The following is a 25086-nucleotide window of genomic DNA, read 5'->3' as shown; positions in this document are numbered from 1 at the left end:
GCTCGAGGGCAGGTCCGCTGCCCTCGAGCGAGGCGGAAATGCGATTGCGCGGTCGAGGGTCCCGAGGGAAGCCCTCGAGCGAGGCGGAGATGAGTGACCCGCCTGAGGGTAGATCCGCTACCCTCGAGCGGGGCGGAGTTTGTTCGGTGGGCCTGAGAGGGGCCCTCGAGCGCGGCGGAGATTGGCCACCTGCCCGAGGGGGATGTGGCTGGGCCACATGCTGGACTTCTTTGAGTCCTTTCCTTTTCTCTGAGGGAGAAATAGGCCGCGGGCCTTCGTGGGCCCAGTTGCCTTAACATATGTTTGTGTTTTTGAAAGTGGTTTTAGTACCTCAATTAGGGTGTCCCTAATTGTGGCACCCGACACCATCCCTGGAGATCAAATGGGAACAAGAGAGAAAGTGTCACGCAGCAGCCCCTACCTGGCGCGCCAACTGTCGGCGTCCTGACCTGGGGGTCTGGATCCCAACTAGTAAATGCTGCGTGTTTCCTCGTCCCAGATGTTGATGCAAGAGGCAACACAGTAATGCACGGGTTTATCCTGGTTCCGGCCGCGGGGCCGTACGTCCAGCAAGATGGTGTGCGAGGGCACTATATTATCTTGCACCCGGGAGTGCTTGTAGTAGGGGGTACAAGCGATGCGAGAGAGGGAGGGAGGCTCCCAAGTCTTCTGCTAAAAGAGGAGTTGAGTGTGGCGAGTAGCGATGTTGGGGCTAGAAGCGAGTATGTGCTATGTGAGCGGTGTAACACCTAGAGAGCCGACCGACCCCCTTAAGGGAAGCCCGCCTCCTCCTTTTATAGACACAAGGAGGGACGGGTACATGTACAGGGGATCGCGGAAGTCGTCGTTTCTCCCCGAGCTGTGGGGATACAACAGTTGAATATTGTGGGAAGTATACTGTGGGGTATGGCGTTGGGCGTGGTGGTCGTCCTGGGCATCGTCCTTGACCTCGCGGAGATCGCGCCGGCGTCCTGCCAACCCCAGCAGGCGGCGCGGTCGTCGCTGTAGGGTGTACAGTTCTCCAGATGTGGCATAGTGGCATTCCATGGGGCCCTGCAGGTCAGGGTCTTGCGTGCTCCAGCGGTAACGTGGCACGTGGCGATCCCGGATCCCCCTGGACAAAGTGCCGGCGTGCGCACTAAGGAGGTCCGCGGGTCGCGTGGTTGTCCCAGACTCCTCGAGGGGGGAGGTCCGGGCCCCTGGCTGCTAGTGATGGGCATCCTTCTTCGAGGGGCTCGTGGCGACACCGGACCTTTTCCCGGTCAGGGGGCGGGTCCGGGACCATACGTGTGATGAGGTGGAGTCCGGACAGCCGGAGTTGGCAGAATAGTCATGGGAACTGTGCCGAGCGCGCTTCGTTCCGCATCGCAGGTCCCACAGTGTTGCCACAGCGTCCAGGATGGAGGAGCAGTGACCGGAGTTGGCGGATGGGACTCCGGTCACAGCCATTGTGGGGAATGGCGGCCTGACGCCGTTTGTCCTGGGCGTTGTGGAGGAGTGGTTGGCACTTAATGCCTCCGTACGACGGGCGGGTGAGCGGCAGGGCCGTTTGTCCCTTACGCCGAGAGGTGGCCTCGAGCGAAGCGGAGATGCGGTGCCCGCTCGAGGGTAGGTTCGCTACCCTCAAGCGAGGCGGGGGATGATTTGCCCGCTCGGGGGTAGATTTGCTACCCTCGAGCGAGGCGGAAATGCGGGGTGCAATCGAGGGTCCTGATGGGAGCCCTCGAGCGAGGTGGAGATCGCCCCACGGGTCCGAGGGGGGAGCGAATGGGCCGCATACTGGGCTTCTTTGAGTCCTTTCCTTTCTTCCAGATTGGAATGAGGCCGTGAGCCTTCGTGGTACCCCGATTAGGGTGTCCCTAATCGTGGTACCCGACACCATGGTTTAGGGTGGCCGCACCAGGCCTAGCAGCTATGCAGTGCTGCGGCATGCCATCTACCGGCAGCTAGGGGTGGTAAAGGGCCCAAGAGTTTGAACTAGAAAATCTAAGGGCCAGGCTCTAAAAGGACCGGGCTCTAATCTTATACAATTTTGAACTAAATATTTTAAGGGTCTTGTTGGGCTGTGAAGAGGCCAATAGAGCCGTGGCTCATTACCACCCCTATCGGCAGCCGGTGCATGACTTGGCTTATCGCTCGCCGAATGGATGTAACAATCGCCGAATGGGTGCGGTGTTGGGCCAAAAAACTTAATGGGCTGTCAATTTCGCTCGTCCCCCAGCCTGGAAACGAAGTCTGTCTGGTATGCCGTCCGTTGTCTGGTACTCCCTCTGTCCTGAAATGTAGGACATTCTAGGATTCAAAATTTGTCCTCAAATATAAGACATTCTAAGTTGAAAGTGGATCCAATCATTTTAATTGTGCATCATTTTCAGGCTTTTCTCAATAGAAAAACATGCATACAACTATGTAAAGGTGCATGTGGGGATGTGCATAGGGAAATGGCATGCTGTCTTAATTAACACATATTTAATGGCCAAAATAAAGTTTCAATGCATAATAATTAGGGGTAGGAGAGTCTTTTCTACACAACCATAATCTGTCCTAAAAACTGTAGAATGCCTTATATTTCAGGACGGAGGGAGTATGCCGCTCCGAGGCTCCAATTGCCGATCCGGCCGTCAAGATTACCATATGGGAATGAGCAGGGTGTGGTGGGTCCGCTATGCCAATAGTTGGAGCAGCTGCCTATGCATTTAGGATCTGTTCGGCTGGATGTGGCTGGTAGCTGGGTGTTGATTTATTGTGAGAGAAAAATACTACTGACTGTTTTGTGGCTGATGTTGATTTGATATGAGAAAATCATTGCTGACTGGTTGGCTGACAAGCCAGCCGAATAAAGTTTAAATGGATGTGAAAAAGACTAGAAAAAAGACGATAAAATATGGAATAAGAAAATTTCTTATATAGACAAATAAAATGTTATTATTATATAATTTAGTTCTTACAACTTGACTAATAACCAAGTAATTAACTCTGTTATTAAACTCGCTCTTACACCCCTCGTTCTCGGGCGATGGACGGCGGCATCAGTCTCGCCGGACGCCGGGGCTAGCAGCACGTGGGCACGTGAAGCACGTGGGCACGTGAAGCACGTGGCATGCGTCATGCACAATTGTTAATAAGACAATTAGTGTATGATGAGTAAATAGGACAGCGCTGGTACTTTAATTTTGTGACGGGGGACGTCTTTCCAAGGAAAGTAGCTAACGAATCTCACTAGGAGAGCATCACCGGTTTGCTCCAGGCTGGCCGGTCCGGGCATCACCTCCTGCCTGCCATCAAGGTAAAGGACTACTATGTTCTTCGGTCATTCGGTGTATCCGATATCTTCAATTCGAAAATATACATGATCCGATCTCCGTTCTCAAGTGGTCTTTGGTCTTTCGTAGGACGGATGTAGGCAAGAAATGCATTGTCGATCTTGTACCCAATGTAAGACAAGCGCTCCTAATAGTTTGAGTTGAAATGGGTTTAATGGATTGGGTTTTGATATGGATTGTGTTTGGAGATTCAAATGTGTTGTATTAGCTAATGGGGTGGGGTGGAGTGGGTTCTATGTAAATATGGATTGAAGTGGATTGGGATGGGCTAAAATGGATTCTTTATGCAAAACAGTATGACTATATATAAATGTCAGTCTTGTAAGAGCCAGACCCTAGAAATAAAACCTCGCGTTCAAATTATAAAATTTTATCAAAATTGACTGAAATTTATTTTATATGACTCGGTATGACTAGGAGCTACTCTGTGCAAAACAGCGTGGCTAGAATTACACGTGGGTCCACATTAAGAGCCGGACCCTATAAATAAAACCTCTCGTTCACACAATAAAATTTTATCGAAATTGATTGAAATTTGTTGTAGATGACTCAGTATGACTAGGAGCTACCCTGTGCAAATTAGCGTGGCTAGAATTACACATGGGTCGCACATCAAGAGCTGGACCCTAGAAATAAAACCTCGCGTTCACACTATAAAATTTTATCGTAATAGACTGAAATTTATTGTAGATGACTCAGTATGACTAGAAGCTACTCTGTGCAAAGCAGCGCGGCTAGAATTACACGTGGGTCTCACGTCAAGAGTCGGACTCTAGAAATAAAACCTCGCGTTCACACTATAAAATTTTATCGAAATTAACTAAAATTGGTTGGAGATGGCTCAGTATAACTGACCGCTACTCTGTGCAAAACGGTATGGCAAAATCTACACTATAATTTTTTTTTAAGAAACGGGTTCTTATTGAGTTGTAACTATAGTTTGGCTAATAGTTTATTACATCATGAGCTGAAATGTTTGGATTGGATTTGTTTGTGGTGGTGGTGGTTTGGAGTGGTGTGGGTAATATTAATTTCTCTAATGAGAATGGGTTTGTGTGGATTTAGTTTGGTTTCGAACCCATGGCCATGTAAGACACATCGTTTCTGTGAAACAGAGCAAGTATATGACCGGCTATCTCTCATCCAATGTTTGGAAAAATATTTGGTCTCTCGCATCGTCCGATCCAATCTCGAGAGATCTCCAGCCGTCCAATCATCAGCATTTTTCGGTCACGGCAAGTTCCACTAACGTCCGAAGGCGATTCATCATTGACGGGCCCGATCCGACACCGTATCTTGATGGTGATCGACGTGCTTCTTTACGTCTCTGATCAAATCGAGTTCGAGATGACCCCGAGCGTTTTTTTTATTTTTTTATTTTTCAAAATCATTTTTTACAGAAATATATTTTCGATTTCATAATTTACAGATTTATAGCCCTACCGTCCGGCTGCGGGGCGACCGTCTCCCTGCCGCCCTTCTGCCGAGCGGTAGGGACCTTAATATAAATATAATTTATTTTTAATCGCATTTTGGCCCTGTGGGGAGGCTGCCGCCCGGCAGGTACCCGCCGCCCGGTGGCGGGGCGGTAGGCCAGGCAGCCGCCCGACAAGGGGGCGGTAGGCTTCCCTATATAAAAGACTGAGCTTTCCCCATCCCTTTCATTTGCTTCCCACGACATCCAGAGAGGGGAAGGGAGAGAGGAGGGGTGAGGGAGGGAGTTGAAGCGGCGAAGCCCTTCCGGATTTTGGATCCGAACTGCAGGTAATAAATATTTCTCAACTTTCTCATTCTAATTTTTTTGTATGTTTAATTCTATAATTAGTGCATGCATCAGTAATGATATTTTAGTGATTTAGGTACTGTTTTTATTATAATTTAGGTAGAATTAGGATTAGTTTTTAGAAAATCCATTTAGGTTTACCAACCATTTTTGTGGTATTGATTACTTGTTTAATGCGAGAATTTTTTTTGAAAATGCTCAGAAATTGTAGAAAATGCTAGAAAAATATATGAAAAATTTAGATAAATGGTAGAAAATGCAAAAAATTGTAGAAAATGTTAGAAAAAATTATTTATAAAATTTTATTGTACAAAAATTGTAGAAAATGCTAGAAAAGTTTATGAAAATTTCAGATAAATTGTAGAAAATGCAGGAGAATTATATTTTTTGTGTTAGGTATGGCCGAAGATACGCCAACTCTACTTGACCGAGTCATAGACTCGTCGCACCGGTCCTTCCTTGCAGTGGTTCAGCATGTGAAACTTAACGTGCTGCGTCCACGTCCACCAGCGGAGTGGATTCCTGTTGACCCAGGATGGGTGCCCAGGTGATATGTCGTCGGATTATGTTTCTGAGAATACGTTTGTTTCGTATACGTTTCCTACATAATGTACTTACCTTTGATCGTTCTACTTTTCAAGTTGAGTGAGACTGGTCTTCTTACTATAGGCCGTCTTGCTGAGAGTGGTTTGGCAAAGATGGACAGGTCCCTACTGACGGCTCTGGTTGATAGATTGAGGCCTGAGACACACACATTCCACCTCCCTTGTGGGGAGATGGCACCGACCCTACTGGACGTTGCGATGCTGCTGGGTCTTCCTATCTGTGGGGGTGCCGTAGGGCCTCGCGTTGTCCCGTCTACGTGGTTGGACGATCTAGAAGAGCGTTTTGCAAATATTGACATCGCGATTGATGTATAGGAGCACCCAAAAACAACAGGGCCTGCCAAGTCATGGATCCTGCAGTTCCAGGTACATACCTCATTTTGTTATGATTAATGTTAGAGTTATGCTTTTGACTAGTGCAGTTATGGTTTTATTTTATAATTGATCTCGTACTCATAAATGTTCATCTTTTCTATGCAGTCCGATAATTTGGCACATAATGCTGATGAGGATAGCATCACTCGATCCCTTGAGGCATACCTATTGTGGTTATTTGGATACATAATGTTCAACAATTCATACGGGGCCTATATGGATAGGGTGCTTGTGCCTTACGCACAGGAGATCGCAGAGGCAGCTGTGGAGGAAATGCCTCAATACAGTTGGGGTTCAGCGGTACTTGCAGCCACGTACCGTGGCCTCTGCAAGGCATCGGTGCAGAATAAGCACAATGCAATTTTTACATGATGTCCGATTCTGCTACAGCTTTGGTCGTACGAGAGGATAGCAATTGGTCGTCCGATTATTGACCACTCACTGTATGAGCCGGATATGTACAGTGACACCGAGGACGATAGGCCCACCATGGGGACTCTCTGGTATGCTTGTCAGGTACAGAAATGACTACCACTCCTACTATTCAGTTGGCAATTCTGTTGCTTTGTTTGACCTTCTTTGTATTTCTTATTGGTATATATTATTATTAATTTTGTGCAGAAGCGTTGGGCCCACGTACAGTCTCGTCGGGTCTATTCTGACTTTGTGGCTGAGTTTGATCGGTTGACACCTGAAGACGTTGTGTGGGAGCCCAACTCCGAGTTGGCTATAACCACTCGTGCACCGTTCGGGATATCTTCGGTTTGCTTTCAGGACCAGGCCTTTTGGATGACAACTACAGCGTTGGTGTACGACGTTTACATTGAGGCTCACTGCCCGGCCAGAGTCAGGAGACAGTTCGGTCAAAGTCAGTTGTATCCTGTGCCGTCAGCATTGGATCGGGTCCAACGCCATGACCACATGTAACGATTCCTATGTCATTTCAGTGACTATGCATTGTACAATTAACTAATCATATTTGACTAAATTGTTTTTAATATTTAGTTTGTCGAGGACTGGTCAACCATTCTCGAACATGTGGGCTTCTCGAACTGGATCGATGGCTGGGACCAGGCGGAGGAGAACGTGGCGCTTTCGACCCCTACACACACGGAGGCTTCGTACAGGGCGTACCTGAGCTGGTACGAGCCTAAGACTCGTTGCCGTTTGCTATATGCTGACATGCATCCATAGCCGCATGTTGCGACCCCATGGGATGGCTATGCACGATATAGGGATGAGGCATTAGCTGGGGCGGTGAGTCAAAGTTATCATCGTTTTTCAAATACTTTGGATTAGAGTGTTAATGTCTTTCTTTTTCTTGCTTGCAGTTTGAAATGTGTAGGTTGATGGACGTAGATGCCAGGGCGAATTGATGAGGATTCGAGCGGGATCTATGATGGATAGGAATGAGCAAGAGTCGGCCTAGACCCGAGTTTCACAAAGAGCCCATTCCATGCTTGAAGCCTTTGGTAGCCGGACATCGTACGAGAACTCCTACGGTTTGTCTCAAGCCTCGACCTCGTTTCCTTGTGGTCCCACACAGCAGCAGCCTTCCCCAGCACCTTATCGGTCTCAGCAGCATTATCCAGGTACGTGAGGATACTTACTGACTTCATACTTTGATAACAACAATTAATTCTCAGTCCATACAGGTGATGGACACCCACCTTATCAACCTCACGAAGGGACCCAGTTTAGTACCATGGCACCAGCTGCAGGGATGTCATTTCAACCAACAGAGGCACCACCACGACCTTTCGGTAAACATATAGTCCATATCTTAATTTCAATTAATTTTGGTATGAAGTCTAATTCCTTTTGCATTTACATATAGGATCACAACAGTTATATGAACGCAAGGTAAATACCTAATCCGTAACCCGAATTTATAATGTTCTTCTTATTTCTATGAATATTTTAAATAATTTAAATGGTTTACAGGATCGCCTCACCAGCTTTTTGATATGGGTCCTTCTTTGTATCCATCACCAACAGGTACGTATCATGAATATGTACCCAAATATATGACTTATAAGACAATAATTAAGATATCTTAATTGCTACTGCATATGGGCCACACAGGATACCTTTGAGGCGAGCTTCGAAGACTGGAGTCGGTTATTTTCTACACCAACCAGCAGGCCGATCCTACCTTCCAAACACATGTGGCCACCGGACGTCCAGGTAGATACATAGGGCCTCCAGACCGACACACCTACCCTACAGACCACATCCACGCACAGCGTAAATGAGGTCGACATGGCCGGGGTGGTTAGGAGGTGCTTCTAGTTATTTCTTTATTTTTTTATGGACATGTCGTAATGTTATACTTATTTCGTTCTCAGTTGCGTATGTGTATGAATTGCTAAGTTATACTTTTCATATTCATCTACTTTACTAACGGTTTTTATTTCTATCCAAAATATTTAAAACCGCATCTAATGACGCACTGCCACACTGACGGTCAAGGTTTAACTTGCGGGAGGGGCCTGCCGGCCCCCTGCCGGCCCCCTGCCGGGCGGCAGCCTCCCCCAGGGGCCAAAATGTGATTAAAAATAAATTTTATTTACATTAAGGTTCCTACCGCTCGGCAGGAGTGCGGCAGAGGGCCGATCGCCCCGCAGCCGGGAGATATGGGTATAAATCTGTAAATTATGAAATCGAAAATATATTTCTACAAAAAATAATTTTGAAAAATATAAAAAAAACTGCCCCCCCCCCCCCCCCCCCGAAATAATCAATTTGGGTTGGTAGCACGTCGCCCTGGCCCATCCGCGCCCAGCACTCCAGCAGGCCAGAGCGTGGCCGGGCAGGTCTCCTGCCCCAGCCCGTACGATTGAGCTGGCTGTCGCTGTCGCACGCGGGCAACGTGCGCGCGGGTTGCTCACTCCGCCGGGACCGGCCCCCGAGGCCCCATAGCTGGCCGGCGCGCTTGCCGGGCAGGGGGCCGGGTGCGGGGTGCCATGCGCGGCCCGAGGTAGCGTGGCCATCCGGAGCACCACCCACCACGCCTCGCCATCCGAATCCGTCGACTGTTCACGGGATGGCCACGCACGCTGTTTCATCGGTGTAGGGTGTTTTGAATGTAAAATACACTTTCATTTATATTTAGTAATTATTGTCCTACCATAGGTTAACTAGGTTTAAAAGATTCGTCTCGCAAATTATAGACAAACTATACAATTAGTTATTTTATTTAGTTATATTTAATACTTTATCCATGTGTTCCAAAATTCGATGTAATGAAGAATCTTATAAAGTTTTGAAATTTTAAAGGCATCTAAACAAGGATCAGATTCAGGACGTACTGGTTTTGCTTTAAAAAAAAAAAGAAAACGACACGTACTGGCACTGTCTGTCCACCGAATAACATTTCCGGCCGTGGCGCAGCCGTCCGAGCGGATCTTCGTTTGACTGATTGCTCGCTTCAGATTGTATACGATTTGCTCAGTTAGATCGGACGGGCGGCAAGGACGAACTGAAAGGAATCCCAACAACATGTCGTGAGCCCCATGCGATGCTCCCAAACGAGCACTGCCGCAGTGTGGCACACTGGTACTTACTAGCTCTACATGTTCGTGCACGTGCGAGCGTATTCTATACGGTCCTCGTCGTCGCAATACCTGGGGCGCGCGCACAGTGTTTCGCATGCGTTCTACCGCAAACAAGCGTTGCTACCAATATGCCCAATGGCCAGGGGCAGACAGCATGGCCGCGGCACGTGTTGGGTGAGAGGCCGGTGTTTCCGTCCTGGTGCCACTTCCACGCCCGTGCAGGTAGCCAAGTGGTGGAGCTGCTCCGTGCTATAGGCGACGTGCTCGGCAGACGGCAGTTGGCATCACGGGTGTCGAGCCGTGCTTGGCTGCTTGCCGTGTGTGTGTGGCGGCCCAAGCGAACTATCTAGCTACAGTAGTGGCACCCTGGAATCTCACCGCCCCCTCTTGACTCAAATGTGTCAAGTGTCAAATCGTGCTCCCTGGTTATTATTTTCCTTTTTGAAAAGAGCTCCTCTGCCCTCGCTTTTGCTTGTCGTAGATGCATGCATTCATCTTATTTTCTAGCAATCCTTTACGCGATAGCCTATTAGCCTGCCTGCCTTGCTTGGTGGAGCCTTAGATTGATTTAGCCCTGATAATGGGTTGGAACCCGCACCATATCCAACCCCACTCAAAATTAACATATTTAGATATCCAACCCCACCCAACCCAATTAGTTAATTTCTCAATTCTAACCAACCCGCTCCATTATAAGCGAGTAACCCATAAAAACCCATGGGTTCTACTATGCAGAGGAATTTAGTGGTTCTACACTTAATGTGGGGACCACATATATGTCTAGCCACACTACTTTGCACAAAGTATCTGTCAGTCATATTGACTCATCTCTAAAAATTTCAGTCAATTTCGATAAAATTTTATAGTGTGAACGCGAGGTTTTAATTCCAGAGTCCGGCTCTTGATGTGGAGCCCACGTATAGTTCTAGCCACGCTATTTTGCACAGAGTAGCTGTCAGTCGTACTGAGTCATCTCCAACAAATTTCAGTCAATTTCGATAAAATTTTATAGTGTGAACGCGAGATTTTAATTCTAGGGTCCGGCTCTTGACGTGGAGCCCACGTGTAGTTCTAGCCACGCTGCTTTGCACAGAGTAGCTGCCAGTCGTACTGAGTCATCTCCAACAAATTTCAGTCAATTTCGATAAAATTTTATAGTGTGAACGCGAGGTTTTAATTCTAGGGTCCGGCTCTTGATGTGGAGCTCACGTGTAGTTCTAGCCACGCTGCTTTGCACAGAGTAGCTGCCAGTCGTACTGAGTCATCTCCAACAAATTTCAGTCAATTTCGATAAAATTTTATAGTGTGAACGCGAGGTTTTAATTCCAGGGTCCGGCTCTTCATATGGGGCCCACAGGTAGTTCTAGCCACACTGCTTTGCACAAAATAGCTGCCAGTCGTACTGAGTCATCTCCAACAAAATTCAGTCAATTTCGATAAAATTTTCTGATATAAACACGTGGTTTTAATTTCAGAGTCTAGCTCTCACGTGGGACCCACATTTATATATAGTTATACTATTTTGTAAAAAGTATCCATTTCAACCCACCCCAACCCGCCTCAACCCGCATTTATATAGAACCCGTCCCGACCCACCCCATTAACTAATACAACCCATTTTAAATCATCCAAACACACTCCATTTCAAAACCCATCCATAAAACTCATTTCAACCCAACCCATTAGCAGGCCTAGATTGATTGGCACCAGCCTATCAACGACTCACTCAAGCATCGTGGAAATTGACCTCCCTGAGGTCATGTGTTTGAGATGCCATGGGGATATTATTATTTTTGACATTGATGCTGGGGCGGCGTGCAGCACGACTCGCTAGCGCGTGGTGGTTTCTTTTATTGAGGTGGTTTACTCATTGGTTGCCTTTGAGTCACGTTCGTCCGTGTGGGAACACATAGATGGTTGTAATGTTGTTTGTATTTTTTTAATTAATACTTCCTCCGTTTCATGATACATAAAATTGTCGGATCTATAGTCCAGCACGTCCACCAGAGATATCTCTATCTGGTACATTTCCAGTAGAGAAAATCGCATAATTGAGAACTTGATGGTAATACAATACCCTTCTCCACAATTTCGGTTCAGAAAAATGCAATACCCTATGTACTATTGTGGTGAATATGTATTCTCTTGTGTTCGGCTGAACCGTCGAGACTTAGATGAGAAACCATCGGGCTGATGATACCCTAGGGGTACCCTTACCCTCTTTATATACTCCTGGAGATAGGATTTACATTGTAAGTCTTCTTGCCAGTTACTATATATACATGATGACATGTAGCCAGATTACAATTGTATCTATTTGGCAAAATATACCTTTCTTATCTAGTTGGCTATCCATGTTATTATGTATCTAGATATAATGTATATCTAGATGCACAATAAAATTATATTCGGTAAATTTCAAAATTTGGAACATAGTACATAGGCAAGCAATTAGTTGTTAGCTTCTCTTGACAAGAAAATAAAAAAGATAATTTTTTTGTTCCATTAGACAGAAAGATCTTTTTTTTTGCACTTCATTCATGTAACTGTTAGAGGTTAACTTATACATAAGTATTTTTTATCTATATGACATCTATGAACATTTATATTCCCTTATATCAATTTGCCTAGGTATGAGTCTCTCTACCGATTCCATTACTTTATGGTCACTTATGAGGTTCCTAAATTTGATCCTTAATTGTATAGCCTTGTTCCCAAGGATATTCAAAGAAATGTAAAAATTGTCTTACAACATGGTTGTTCAATGAAGCAACATATCAACTTTTAAAATAGTGGTTTTCCCGTTTCCGTGTGGCAAGGTTCCAAAATGCCACATCTTATTTATTGTTTGTTGCCTTTTTATGACGAGGTAAAAAGTTATGTAGCATATCAGTAGCATGCATTACCTTAGCAAAGTCGAAAATCATGAAAAGCATATTAGGGAACTAAATGTAAATGGAAAGGATAATAATAAACCTCATTTACCCTCTATAAACCAAGGTTGAAGATAAATGCAATAAACTCCAAAATTTAAATTATACTTTCGTATGGAATAGTACAATATTTGAAGATAGAATATGAAGGTTTCTTTCATAAGGCGCCGTCTCCCTCTCTCTTTCACACACACATTCATATTTCAAACCTCTTTCACTTTGGTCAACTAAAAACATAAAAATTTAGCCAATGACATTTTCACTGGGATAGCAAGCTACAATTTGACAAGAAGGGTTGATAAGGAGGTTCCTTCATTCTTGGCTTAAATGAGTCCTCGAGGCACTAGTAGTCTCGGTGGATCATTAGTTGACTATTGAGAATGAGTCTGATTGGAGTGGCGAGATCCGTTTTGTAGGGTGTATTTGAAACAATCCACGATGATCCAAATAGATTCTAGAGTAAAGGGAGAGATTCAAAATCAAATGATTCATGACTCAAAGACATATCAGAAATGTTTGTCCTATTATAAAACCGGAAAAACTTGTTTCTTAGGAGCGCCATAATCATCTCTCACCTAAGACTATTTTGCGAAATTGAATTTGTGTCAAACGAGTCCTTAGGCTGTGTTTAGTTCGTGAAAACATTTGAGTTTTGGTACTGTAGCATATTTCGTTGTTATTTGGCAATTAATATCTAATCATGGACTAATTAGGCTTAAAATATTCTTCTCGTATGAAACAGTTAAACTGTGTAATTTGTTATTTTTTCAACTGCATTCAATGTTTCATGCATGTATCCGAAGATTCGATGTGACATGTACTGTAGTAAAATTTTTGGAAACTAAATAGAACCTTAATATTGCTAGGGTTGCAAGTAGATCATGTCCATTGTTCACTTTCACATCCAAATATATGTCATTTTAGGCTTTTAGCGGGACTATTTTTTAGTCCAATTGTTTGAATTTATAAGCATAACAGGTGGCAGCAAGAGTTGATGAAATGATACGATGAGGTGAATGCAGGCTGGATAAAGGAAACCAATCGAAGGTTGGCTCATGGCATGTTGGATGGCCATCGGACGGCTCTGGTAATCCTTTTTTTTTTTAGGGAAACGGCTCTGGTAATCTTGTGTGTCCATTTTTCTCCTTCCGGGAGCTCGCCCTTGGTTTATCCCTCGGAAAAGAACTCGCCGAATGCCATCAGCCTCTCCCTCTCCACTCTTCCCACCAGGGCCCCCACCCCCTGGCGGCACGGCGGAACCAGCCTACCACAGATCCATTTAAAGAGTACCCCAGAGCATCTCCACGCTTCCGCCGCTTTACGGCTCCCCACCCCGAAAGAATCCACCGCAGACCGCACACAGTCACCTAGTGCGGCGGCCGCCGGCAATGGCGGCGGTGGCGGCGCATGGCGGCGACTACCTGCGGCGCTTCGTCGCGGAGACGGAGTGGTACAACGAGCTCGTCCTCAGCGCGGTGGCGCCCGGCAACTGGTGGCGCGGCCTGCCGCACCCGGTGCAGTCGTGGATGCGCAACATGGTCGGCGGCTACCTCCTCTACTACCTCTCGGGCTTCCTCTGGTGCTTCGTCATCTACTACTGGAAGCGCAACGCCTACATCCCCAAAGGTCCCGCCCCCTCTCCCTCCCTTCCCGACGCTGCTGCTGCAGCCGCAGCCGCCGATTTGTTCTTACTACGATCTGGGTGTGCTTAGCGAGAGGATTCGATTCGAGAGTTTATCTTTGAGGGGTTGATTCGAGAGGGTTTCGGCAGTGCCGGTAAGGGATTTGCTATTCGCGCGGAAAGGGAAAGCTGGCAACTTCAGATCCCGAATGTCCGCTCCTTTCGGAAACCTTTTTTTTGGCTTGATCTGGAGCCTTTTTGTGGTGCGTTTTATGGTCCTCGCCGTGTCGTTGCTCTCGATCCCCATCTCCTAATAGGTACTAGAGGCAGTGAGGTGTGGCCCTCGAAGATTTGTTGGGGGAATTGTCATAATGCCCTCCTGTTCCAGCTTGTTTTGGTTGTGAGATATGATGGTTTGGAGATCTATCTAGCCTTCATTGGTAGGCAATCTGAATGGATCTGAAGAGCAGAATTTCCTTCTCGGCTAGGTGCCTAGCCTAAGTTTGTGAAAGGCATGCCTTTGTGCTTGTTAAACAGAAACTTACATGATTGTTTACTCTGCTTTGCCAAGACTTTGGTTCGGCTTGCTATTACTGCTTATTGTTTAATTGTTTAAGTCTGTAAGCAGCTATGAGTACAAGTTGCTGACAAAGACTGAGGTTGGCCTCAGCTAAGCAATTTTAGTTAAAAAAAAATCTAAATTTCTGCTTCAGATCGGGTCGAATTAATTATTCTCTATTACCTGTTTTACCGTGCCTTCTCGTTCTTGGCAAGGCCGCCAATCAAGGTAGATGCACTAAAAAAAATAAAGGGGGCCGGCACTTGACTCGTGTTTGGATCGCTAAACAAAATTATACAAGGTCGTTCCGGTGCTCTTGTCAGGGTTAGGGTTACTGTATTGATTGCTTTGGCTGGTCCCTATGCTCAACCACATGTTGTGCACTGGACGTTTCTATCAAGTGCTTAATATTAATATCTTGGCTTATGCGTTACCTATTGGCTACTGTTTCTGTGTGCCCTGTCTTGAGCATTTTTTAGGTTCCCCATCCCTTTTCCGCATTTGGGCCATTATACAGCTTTTATTCTGGAATATAGTTGGAGCATCTGTTGTGTTGATGCCCATTCAAAACTATGTGGTTGTGCTTGCGAAACCGCCTGATATTTTAAATTCAGGTGTCCTTCTTGGACCACTCAATTGAACCCTCTTGATTGCAGTCATATATTCGTAATAGGAGCAAGCTAGCCTGTCATATTGGTAGCACCGTTTGACCTGCATGCCCATGTGGGATAAGGTTGCATTTGGTTTCTTGGTGAATGGTGATGCAAACCAAGTGGAATACAGGAAGAAAATTATTCTGGTAATTAGATTTATATTAGCTGGGCATCGTGATGGTACTACTCTTAACACCAGTGCAAGGCCACCATGTTGTATAATTGCTATGTCCTACGTCTTAAATCATTAAATTAATATTTCCTTAAAATTTAGATTAATATTTTTCTCTATTGGTATCTCAATGAATTATAAAGAATATTGCATGGTTGCATGATACGAAAGAGAAAGGAGTATTGTAAAATGGATATATCAATCTTTTGAAGGGGTTGAAAGATGCAATTCTTTGAGGAAAGGCGCTTTGAATATGTGATGTTGTGATAATACTTAAACATATTTCCAAAAAGCCTGTATAATTCTTCTAGAATTCCCACTTCACCCTCCTTTTCATTGTTCCGTTCACTTTTGTTCACTTCACTCTCCTTTTCATTAAACTAAGATTTCTCGATGACATATGTTCACTTTTGATGTTCTGACTGGAACTACCATTATTTTGGTTTATCCGTTAGATTGCGCGATACTGAGTGTAGACATAATTATAAGGATACTTTTTCCAGCAACAATCTTTATCCATAGAGAAATCTTAGTCGGTATTTTTCTTAGATCTTAATAAACTTCTGCCGGCAGCAATTCTTTGTACTGCACACTGTAATTATTTTGTTCCCCAAAAATGGAAATATTCTTCATGCATACTTTTTTTTGCTTTATATGTACTGTAACAACAATGTTCTTCATACACATTTTTTTTGCATTATATGTACTGTAACAACAACAACTGTTAACAAGCATGCTGCATGGGTGCTTGGAATGCACACAAAGGACTTGTCTTGTATCATTCCTAAGAACATCTTCATATAAAAGTATGCTGAGGATCTGACAATCTTGTCAGATCATCCCTAGGAATACCATGTGATACCAGTAGAATTGTTAGTACATCGGTTTTATATTGTGTAAGGTATTCTAATATGATCTTATACTCTCAAAATTTTATGTGATTATGTCTATGTCTGTGCGATGTTTGATCTAACGTTAGCATTTGATACAGATTCCGTCCCTACAAATGAAGCTATGAGGAAGCAAATAATTGTCGCATCGAAGGCTATGCCTTTGTATTGTGCACTTCCAGCTTTATCTGAGTACATGATTGAGAGCGGATGGACACGGTGTTTCTTTAATATCAGTGAAGTTGGTGTGCCCATGTACTTAATTAATTTGGCTTTATATCTCATCTTTGTGGAGTTTGGAATTTACTGGATGCACAGAGAGTTGCATGACATAAAGCCATTATACAAATATCTACATGCAACCCACCATATTTACAACAAGGAAAATACTCTGTCTCCTTTTGCCGGTAAGATCTTACTGCCTTAATTCATTCTTAATTTTTGGTATTTTGTTTTAGTTTGTTCTTTTGTGGGCAAGATTTGAATTCTGTAGATAGGTGACAGGAGTTACAGTAAATGAACACACACATCCCCCCTTCTTGTTACTTCAAAAAGAAGAATTCAGTATTTGTACTTATTTCTTAACATGAAGGCAGCAATAAACTAATAATTGTACATGATACATGAGTTCCATGTATGGCCTACTATTTCTTGGAAATAACATAGTTCTTTAATGTTTACTTCTAATTTGTAATTTTTAGTTCAATTTTACTCCAGAGAATCATTTTAGCACCCCTAATTTATGAATTTGTTGCCTTCTAGGGCTCGCGTTTCATCCAGTGGATGGGATTTTGCAAGCAATACCACATGTGTTTGCCCTCTTCATTTTCCCAACACACTTCAGGACGCACATTGCTCTCATATTCTTGGAGGCCGTGTGGACGGCAAACATCCACGACTGCATTCATGGCAAGGTATGGCCTGTCATGGGTGCCGGCTACCATACCATTCACCACACAACTTACCGCCACAACTATGGCCACTACACCATCTGGATGGACTGGATGTTTGGCACGCTCCGTGAGCCAGTAGATATCCTCAAGAACGAGTAAGATGTGTGTTATCCCATGCGTTGTGTGGGGTTTTTAATCTGCTCGGCCTGCTTGGGCAGTCTGTTGCCTGAAGCATCGGTGTGTTTACTTCAGTATGCTAGGTGCATGTCATGTTGTGTCCCCCCCCCCCCCCCCCCCCCCCCCGTAATTTTAGCTCTGTTCCTCGTGATGCAGTGGAGTCCAGGACGAATAAAAGTTTGCTAGATGCATTCTGGGTTCCAGTCGCCTGTACAATTCGGCACCTCCATGTGTCAATATAGAATGTACAATGCTTTCCTTGTACCTTATGAGTATGTCGCAGTTCGGACATGCATTGATCTGTTTCCGAGTGTTGCTTTGGGTCTGTGGTATAGTGGAACGAAGGCTGGATTTGAAACCCAGATCTGTCTATTCGGAAGGCCAGTCTCTCGAAATGGCTTCATCGGTGAAGCCGAAGCCCGTGAAGAAAAAATGGCTCCACCTGGGTTCTGGTTTAGGTCCCGTTTGGCATAGCTTATGCCAAAACGGTTTCACTAATGAAGTCAAAGCCGGTAAGGCAAAAAAAAAAGAAAAAAAAAAGAAGAAGCTACGCTAGTGAAGTCAAAGCTGGTAAAGCTAAAAAAAATTATCTTCGCTTAGCTTCTAGTTCATGGCAAACTAGCTTCGCTTGGCTTCTAGTTCATGTCAAACTAACTTCGCTTGGCTTCTAGTTTATGGCTTAGTTCATTTTAAGGGCCTGTTTGTTTGGTAGAGCTCCATATAATTCTGTTTTTTTAATGGGAGTTGATTCTTTGAGAGAAGTGATTCTGCGGCAGAAAGTGATCTATTTAATTCTCTAGCATAAATTCTTAAAATCAGGATGGAGAATCACTTCACAGTTTCACAAAATCAGGAGAAGCTTTTTTTTAGGAGTCTTTTAGTTCATTTCACTTCATAGAACCGTCAGAGAATCACTTCTCTCTGAAATAGTTTGGCAGATAGTTTGGCAGAGCTCTTGCTGGATTCAACAGAAAATAAGCTCAAGAAGCTCTACCAAATGCACCCTAAGCCTCTTTGGCAGGACTTCAGAAATGGCTCCAAACTGGCTTCGTCTGAAGTCATGCCAAAGAGGTGGCCTCATTTGGTAGGGCTCATGCCAAAGAGGTGGCCTCATTTGGTAGGGGCTCCTTCCGAGGGACTTCAGAAGAGCTGGAGCCGTTCTAGAGGAGTCACCAGCTCCTCCATTTTTCATGAAAAACGACTTTTACAAAATGTTTGGTAAGGCTACTTCGAAGAAGCCAGAGCCCCCCCGCCAAAGAGGGCCTTAGAATGGTTCATGTATGAAGCAGCCTATGAAGTAGGAAATGACTTCCACTTTCGAGGTGAAGCCACAAATTATGGCTCCATAGCTTTATGAATGGCTTCCACCCAGGTGGAGGCAGAGCTGGAATTGGAGAAACTATTTTGCCGAAAGTTTTTCAAAACGGCTTCAGTTCCACTAAAAAAGCCGCTTCACCTGAGGAGCTGGAGCCGGATATGTTTTTGGAGGAGCTCCAGCCGTGCCAAACGGGCTGTAGTATGGGTTATAAAGCAATTTCACGCTAGTGTCTCGATTTATATGAAACAAGCGATGCTGAAGCTAAAATAAACTAAACTATGCCAAACGGATCTTTATAGTTATCCCGGTTTATAAAACGGCATCACGCTAAAGTGTTTCGATTCGTGTAAAATAAATGAAGCCGAAACTAGTAAAAACCCTCCCAAATGAGCTCAAATTTGTATAAAACAGAAGTAAAGTTAAACACTTCGGTTGCAATAGGTTGTGTAGGCATGTTGAATTCGTGCCCCGTTTTCCTCTTCCTTTTCCTTGAGATTTTAATTCCTAGGGCATATAGAAACCCATCCCCCGGTATATGTGATATGAGACGGTGCATTCCAGAAAGATAAAGAAAAAAGGGACTACGGGAGATACTACCTTGGACTGAAAAAAAATAGGGCCATGTATTATGCTCATTATTCAGATTTGTAGGTTCTCAGGCTGAAGTGGCAAATTTAGAATTTTAGGTTAGGATGATCTTGTAGAATAATATTTTTAAATATATTAGTTATAAATCAATTTAATTTTATAAAACATCATTTCTCACTTTCTATCTTCTCAATTATCAATAGCTATATACAAAATATTTAGTAATTTTATCTAGCAGTAATAAATAAAACTAAATAAAAAAGTCTACATAACCCCCCACCTATCGGCAATCGACTACTTAACCCCACAATCTATAAAATCGGGTATTCCACACCCCAACCTTTCTAAAATCGGACAAATAACCCCAAGCGATTTTCGATGGTGATTTTGTCTTTTCCTTTTTTATTTATTTAAGATGAATCATCAAAAAATCATAGTAAATCATAGAAAAAACATAAAATAGAAATTTTAATTTTGTTGGACTTCACATGAGAAGATCTATATAGTGAACATATAATATGGTATGCTATAGCACAAAATTTTTGTTGTAAATTTTGATCTATTTTTCTATAATTAATTTGAATAATTCATAACTATAGTTTCTATGGTCCAATTGTAGTGAAATTTTTATGGTGGCATAACTATTGTATACTTGAACGGTAGTAAAAAAATTTCGTACTTACTGGATCATATATAACTTAGTTATAGATTTAACAAGCATAAACTCTAAATAAATCTATGACTATATAATACATGATCCAATAAGTATGAAGTTTTTACTACGATTCAAGTATACAATAATTAGGCCACCTTTAAAAATTCGCACAATCGAACTATAGTAACTTTAGTTATGAATTATTTCAATTAATTATATAAAAAAGATAAAAATCTACAATAAAAAATTGTATTAAAACATATCATGTTATATGTTCACTGTGTAGTTCTACTCATGTGGAGTCCAACAAAATTAGATTTTCCATTTTATGATTTTTAGATGATTCATTCGAAATAAATAAAAAAAGATAAAATCACCCTCCAAAACCGCTTGAGTGTGTTATTTGTCCGGTTTTGGAAAGGTTGGGGTGTGGAATACTCGATTTTATAGGTGGGGGATTAAGTAGTCAACTGCCGATAGTAGGTGGAGTTACGTAGAATTTTTCTAAATAAAAAATGAGGGGTGAAACTTTTAGACCGAATAGTAGGGTGGGCGATCCGCCCGCTGGAAGGAGAAGGCTTAAGGCTACTCTGTCTCTGCACGTCTCCTTTCCATGTTTAGTAGCGCAGTGGACTGAAAAATCGCGGTTTGCTTTCGGCGCCGAGCAGGTGGTGACCATTTCTTCAAACCAGTTTTTGTCGTGGCCGCCCACCGTCAACACATTGTCTTGTTTGATTTCGAAAATGTTATTATTATTCGATCGTTTGGTCTGAGGTTATGATCGTTATCATCACTGTCGCTGTGCAACCAGCAACTGTGTCAATAATTAATAGCGGTGTCAATTTTGCGTACGAAAGCGTCTGTAGCTTAGTGGTTACAAGAATCTCAGTAGTATTTAATATTCTGGGTTCGATTTCCTATGGAAGCGAATATTTCAGAATTTAACGGTATTGTATTTTTAGTGGCAGACAACATTCTTATCGAGCAAGGGCGATTTTGTCAATTTCAAGAATTTATCAGTTCAGTCTTTTTTGAACGAACCGGCACAAGAAGGTGTCCATTTCATTGATAAAGAAGGAAAGAATACAAGTAGGTAGCCATGGAAGACTACATACAGGAAAAAACAAAGAAAAACAGCGACAAGAAAAGACAACATTAAGGCGCGCGACGTCCAGCTTATTCTTGATGACTTCTCGCTTGTCCCGGGAGAAACACCGTAGACGCTGCTTCTTTGGTGTGGCTTTGGGGTTGACTTTCAGGGTATGCTCGATCAACTCCTTGGGCACTCCTGGCATATCCGCTGGTTTCCACGCGAATACGTCTCGGTTGGCCCTAAGAAAATTGACAAGCTCGAGTTCCTATTTGTCGCCTAAGCCAGCTCCGATGATAACAGTTTTGGAGTCATCTCCCTCTTGTAGCTGTATAGTCTTGGTGCCCACGTCACCGGTTGGTTTAACCGACGACTGGCTTAATTTCTTGGATGGCGTTGAGTCCTTATTGAGTGAGAGTTTCTTAGCGGCAGCAAGTATTTCACTGACGGAGCTAGAGACTCAGATTGTGACAGCATAATCTATTTCTTCTTTGTCGCACTTGAAGGACTTGAGGAGGTCTCCTTGCAGAGAGAGTACTCCTATGTTGCCTGGCATCTTGAGGAGCAGGTACACATAGTGTGGTACGGCCATAAACGTAGCCAGTGCCGGTCTTCCCAGTATGGCGTGGTAGGAAGATTCGAAGTCGGCTATTTCAAACATGATGTACTCTGTCCGAAAGTTTTATTCTGTACCGAATGTGACTGGAAGGGTGACCGAACCAATCGGTGTAGAAGAATTTCCGAGAACAATGCCGTAAAATGGGGTCTTGTTTGGAGTAAGTAGGCTCATATAGTTGAGACCCATCTTGACCAATGTACTTGCGAAGATCAAGTTGAGTCCGCTGCCGCCATCAATGAGTACTCGAGTAAGTTTGGATCCTTGGACAACTGGGTCGAGTACTAGCGGGAACTTTTCGGGTTCAAAGAAGCTGATCCATTGGTCCTCCCTGAAGAAGGTGATGGGGACCTTGCTGTATTTTAGTGGCCTTTGAATTGCTGGCTCAACTGAAAGGATTTCTCTGAGTAAAAGCTTCTGAGCTCGCTTGGAGAAGCTGGGATCTCCACCGAATATGACGTTGACGATGTTTTGAGGCTGTTGGAACCCGTCAGGGTCTTTCTTGTTGTCTTCGTCATCCTTGTTCTACTTTTTCTTAGGAGCATCTGGAGGTGTCGACTAGAAGGATTTGCGCAGGATCGTGCACTTCCACATCGAGTGGTTGCTCTTGGGGTGGATTGTGCACCTTTTATTGTGAAGAATCTTGTCGAACTAATCCTGCGGCTTATCATTCTTCTTACCACGCGGAGTGTGATCCATAGTACCAACGGTATCGTCAGGTTTGCGCTTACGCGCGGGATCCCGCTGGTTGCTAGGGGCCTCCACGGTCGTTGTGGCACTTCCCATTGTTGTCGTTGTTACGTCGTAGGAAGCGGTTGTGCTCTTGCTCCTTTTCGTCTGCCCAGCGCTGCATCATGTCGCGTAGCTCTACTATTGTTTTGGGGCGATTGCGCCCGAAATCGTGGTATAGAGATTGGACAGTAATGCCGCTTTGGAAGTAGTCGACAACGTCGTCGTCGGTGACGTTGGGATGGTGGCTCTTGTGTCGAAGAAGAGCTTGACGTAGGATCTAATCGATTTGCCTTGCTCCTGCTTGCACATCGACAAGGCGTGTCAAGTAGCTACTCGATGTAGCAACTCTTAGAAGTTGTTGATGAAGGCCTTGTTGAGATCATCCCATGAGTGTATGGACTCACGTGCCAAACTCTCGAGCCACGTGAGGAGTGCGGGCTCTAGGGCCATCGAAAAGTAGAGGACCTTGGTGTTGGTGTCTCCTTCTACAACACTAACAACGGTCGAATATAAATGTAACCATTGAGTAGGGTCTTGCTTACCGTCGTACTTTTGGATGTTCGTTGGCTTGAAATCTTCGGGTACTCGACGTTGTCAAAGACACTGCTGAGGGCTGGGAAGCGGTCGGAATTGTCTGCAAGTTGCGATCTGCGTCTTGCGTTGATGATGTCCCGTGCGTCCACTATAGAATCGGCTACTTCTTCCTTGTTGTGCCCGCGGTTGTTGTTGTTGCGATTTAGCTGAGGCCCAGAAGCTTGATTTGCCGGTGGTTGGCCACCTCTATGGAGATGGGTGCTTGCAACTTCTTGATCATCTCGGGTTTTTTGATTTTGATGCTCCAGCTATTGTTGTCGGTGATGGTCTCCGGGGGTACGGCTTGCTTGAGGTATGACTGTTGCGGTGGCCCTCGACCGGGTACCATGAAGTGAAGACAACGGGTTTTGTTTCTCGAGTTGTTCCACAACGTTCTTGGCAAGGTGTATGACACGTTCCATCTCCGGGTTCTGAGGCATCTGCATGAGTCGCAGGGTTGCTTTTGTTATTGCGGCGATTGGAGTAGTGAAGATTGGATCTGCGACATTGTTGAATTCGTTGTTGAGGTTGCACAGGGGATGGCGATCACGCTCAGCAGCTCGAGCCCTGCGTTCTCCTTTTCGTTGATTTCTTGCCCTGCGAGCTATGCGAGTAGCTTCATCCACATCTTGTGGAGCGTCTTGTGTCAAATTGTCTTCTGAAATCTAATCCAAGGCCTCATTAGGATCGTGGTGACTAGGAGCACCTCCACCTTCTTGGTTGATTATCGAAATCCAGATCTGATTCGTAATCAGCTAGGACAGTTTCTCTAGACCCAGTTTCCCTCTTAGTTGTGAGGGGAGTACCATGTTGAAACGGAAGGTCATCAATGCTGACAACTTTTCGAAAGTTGTCGAGTAGTTCTGCAAGTGTATGATCTTGGCAGGACTTGAGTTGATTTTTTGCCAGCGCATTGGTGATGAAATCCAGGCTGTCGTGATACGACTCGACTGGATCGGGGTATACATCGAAAACGGATGCCTCCCGGCCAGCGGTGACTGAGTGGTTTTCGACGTAGAGAAGATGATCCAAACTATTTTCATAGATGGATCCGATCATCTGTTTGTAAGTAGATGATGCATTGCGCAACCCGAAGACGGGTTGAGCAAAAGAAGTCTCAATCCGAGTTGAACTCAGATCAAGATTAATCTGAGTCCGAGTGGAACTCGAGTTGTTTTCGAGTTTCCTCTCGATCTCTTTGGCGAAATCGGGACGTAGCATGACGCCATGATCGTCTGATCCGGCGAGGTTGTTGGAGTTTTCCGACGTGATGGCCTTCAGCGTGGGTGGTTTGGTTAGGTGGCTGTCAAAGCTGCCCGAACCGTTGGCGACGCAGACCCACGAGCCGAAGACGAAGATGGCGCCCTGAGGAGGCACCGTGGTGCTGAAAGTGAAAGTGGCTATCGAACTCGCCGAATCCCCTACCTGGCGCGCTAGCTGTCGGTATTTACCGCCAAGCCTGCTAAGGGATACGCTTAGCAGTAAGGTTTGTAGGTAGGGATCGACTGCTCTGAAACTCGATGGTGCAAGAAACACAAAGATTTAGACAGGTTCGGGTCGCGAGTTGCGTAATACCCTACGTCCTGTGTGGTTGTTTGTATTGCCTTAGGTGTTGATGTGTTTTGAGGGGGACAGGGTTATATGGAAAGTTCTAGCCGAATACAGTTGGAGTCCTTCTACAACACGATCGGGTAGTTTCCTTTGTACTGCAGCTAGTTCTACGCCTATTTGGGTAGTTACAAGAAGGGTAAGGTATATCCATGAGCTATCCCTTACTCTATAACATTCTATGCCTATAAATAGTCCCGCTGTCCTAGGTTTGACAGGCCTCGCCACATCCGCCGTTGGACTCCACCTCTCTCGTCGCCTCGAAGAAAACACCGCACGCGGGGGCCTCGCCACGTCCGCCACAGCACTCCACGTCACAGATCTATTTCAGAAGTCATCATCAGGATAGAGGCGGAGTTGCCCCG

At 44.7% G+C, this 25086-nt stretch overlaps 1 protein-coding gene across 1 annotated transcript; it reads left to right on the top strand.

The window, feature by feature from the left end:
- Positions 1-13738: 13738 nt before the first annotated feature.
- Positions 13739-17832, top strand: LOC120672692 (delta(7)-sterol-C5(6)-desaturase-like). The gene is made up of 3 exons (XM_039953223.1): positions 13739-14202; positions 16573-16878; positions 17234-17832. Exons 1-3 carry the CDS (start codon positions 13965-13967, stop codon positions 17521-17523), a joined length of 834 nt encoding a protein of 277 aa, XP_039809157.1. The 5' UTR covers positions 13739-13964; the 3' UTR covers positions 17524-17832.
- The last annotated feature ends 7254 nt before the right edge of the window (positions 17833-25086 follow it).

This window comes from Panicum virgatum, chromosome 5N, assembly GCF_016808335.1.
Source record: "Panicum virgatum strain AP13 chromosome 5N, P.virgatum_v5, whole genome shotgun sequence".
Classification (NCBI taxonomy): domain Eukaryota; kingdom Viridiplantae; phylum Streptophyta; class Magnoliopsida; order Poales; family Poaceae; genus Panicum; species Panicum virgatum.
Note: the sequence above shows the minus strand (reverse complement) of the source record. Positions and strands in the feature narration are given on the sequence as shown.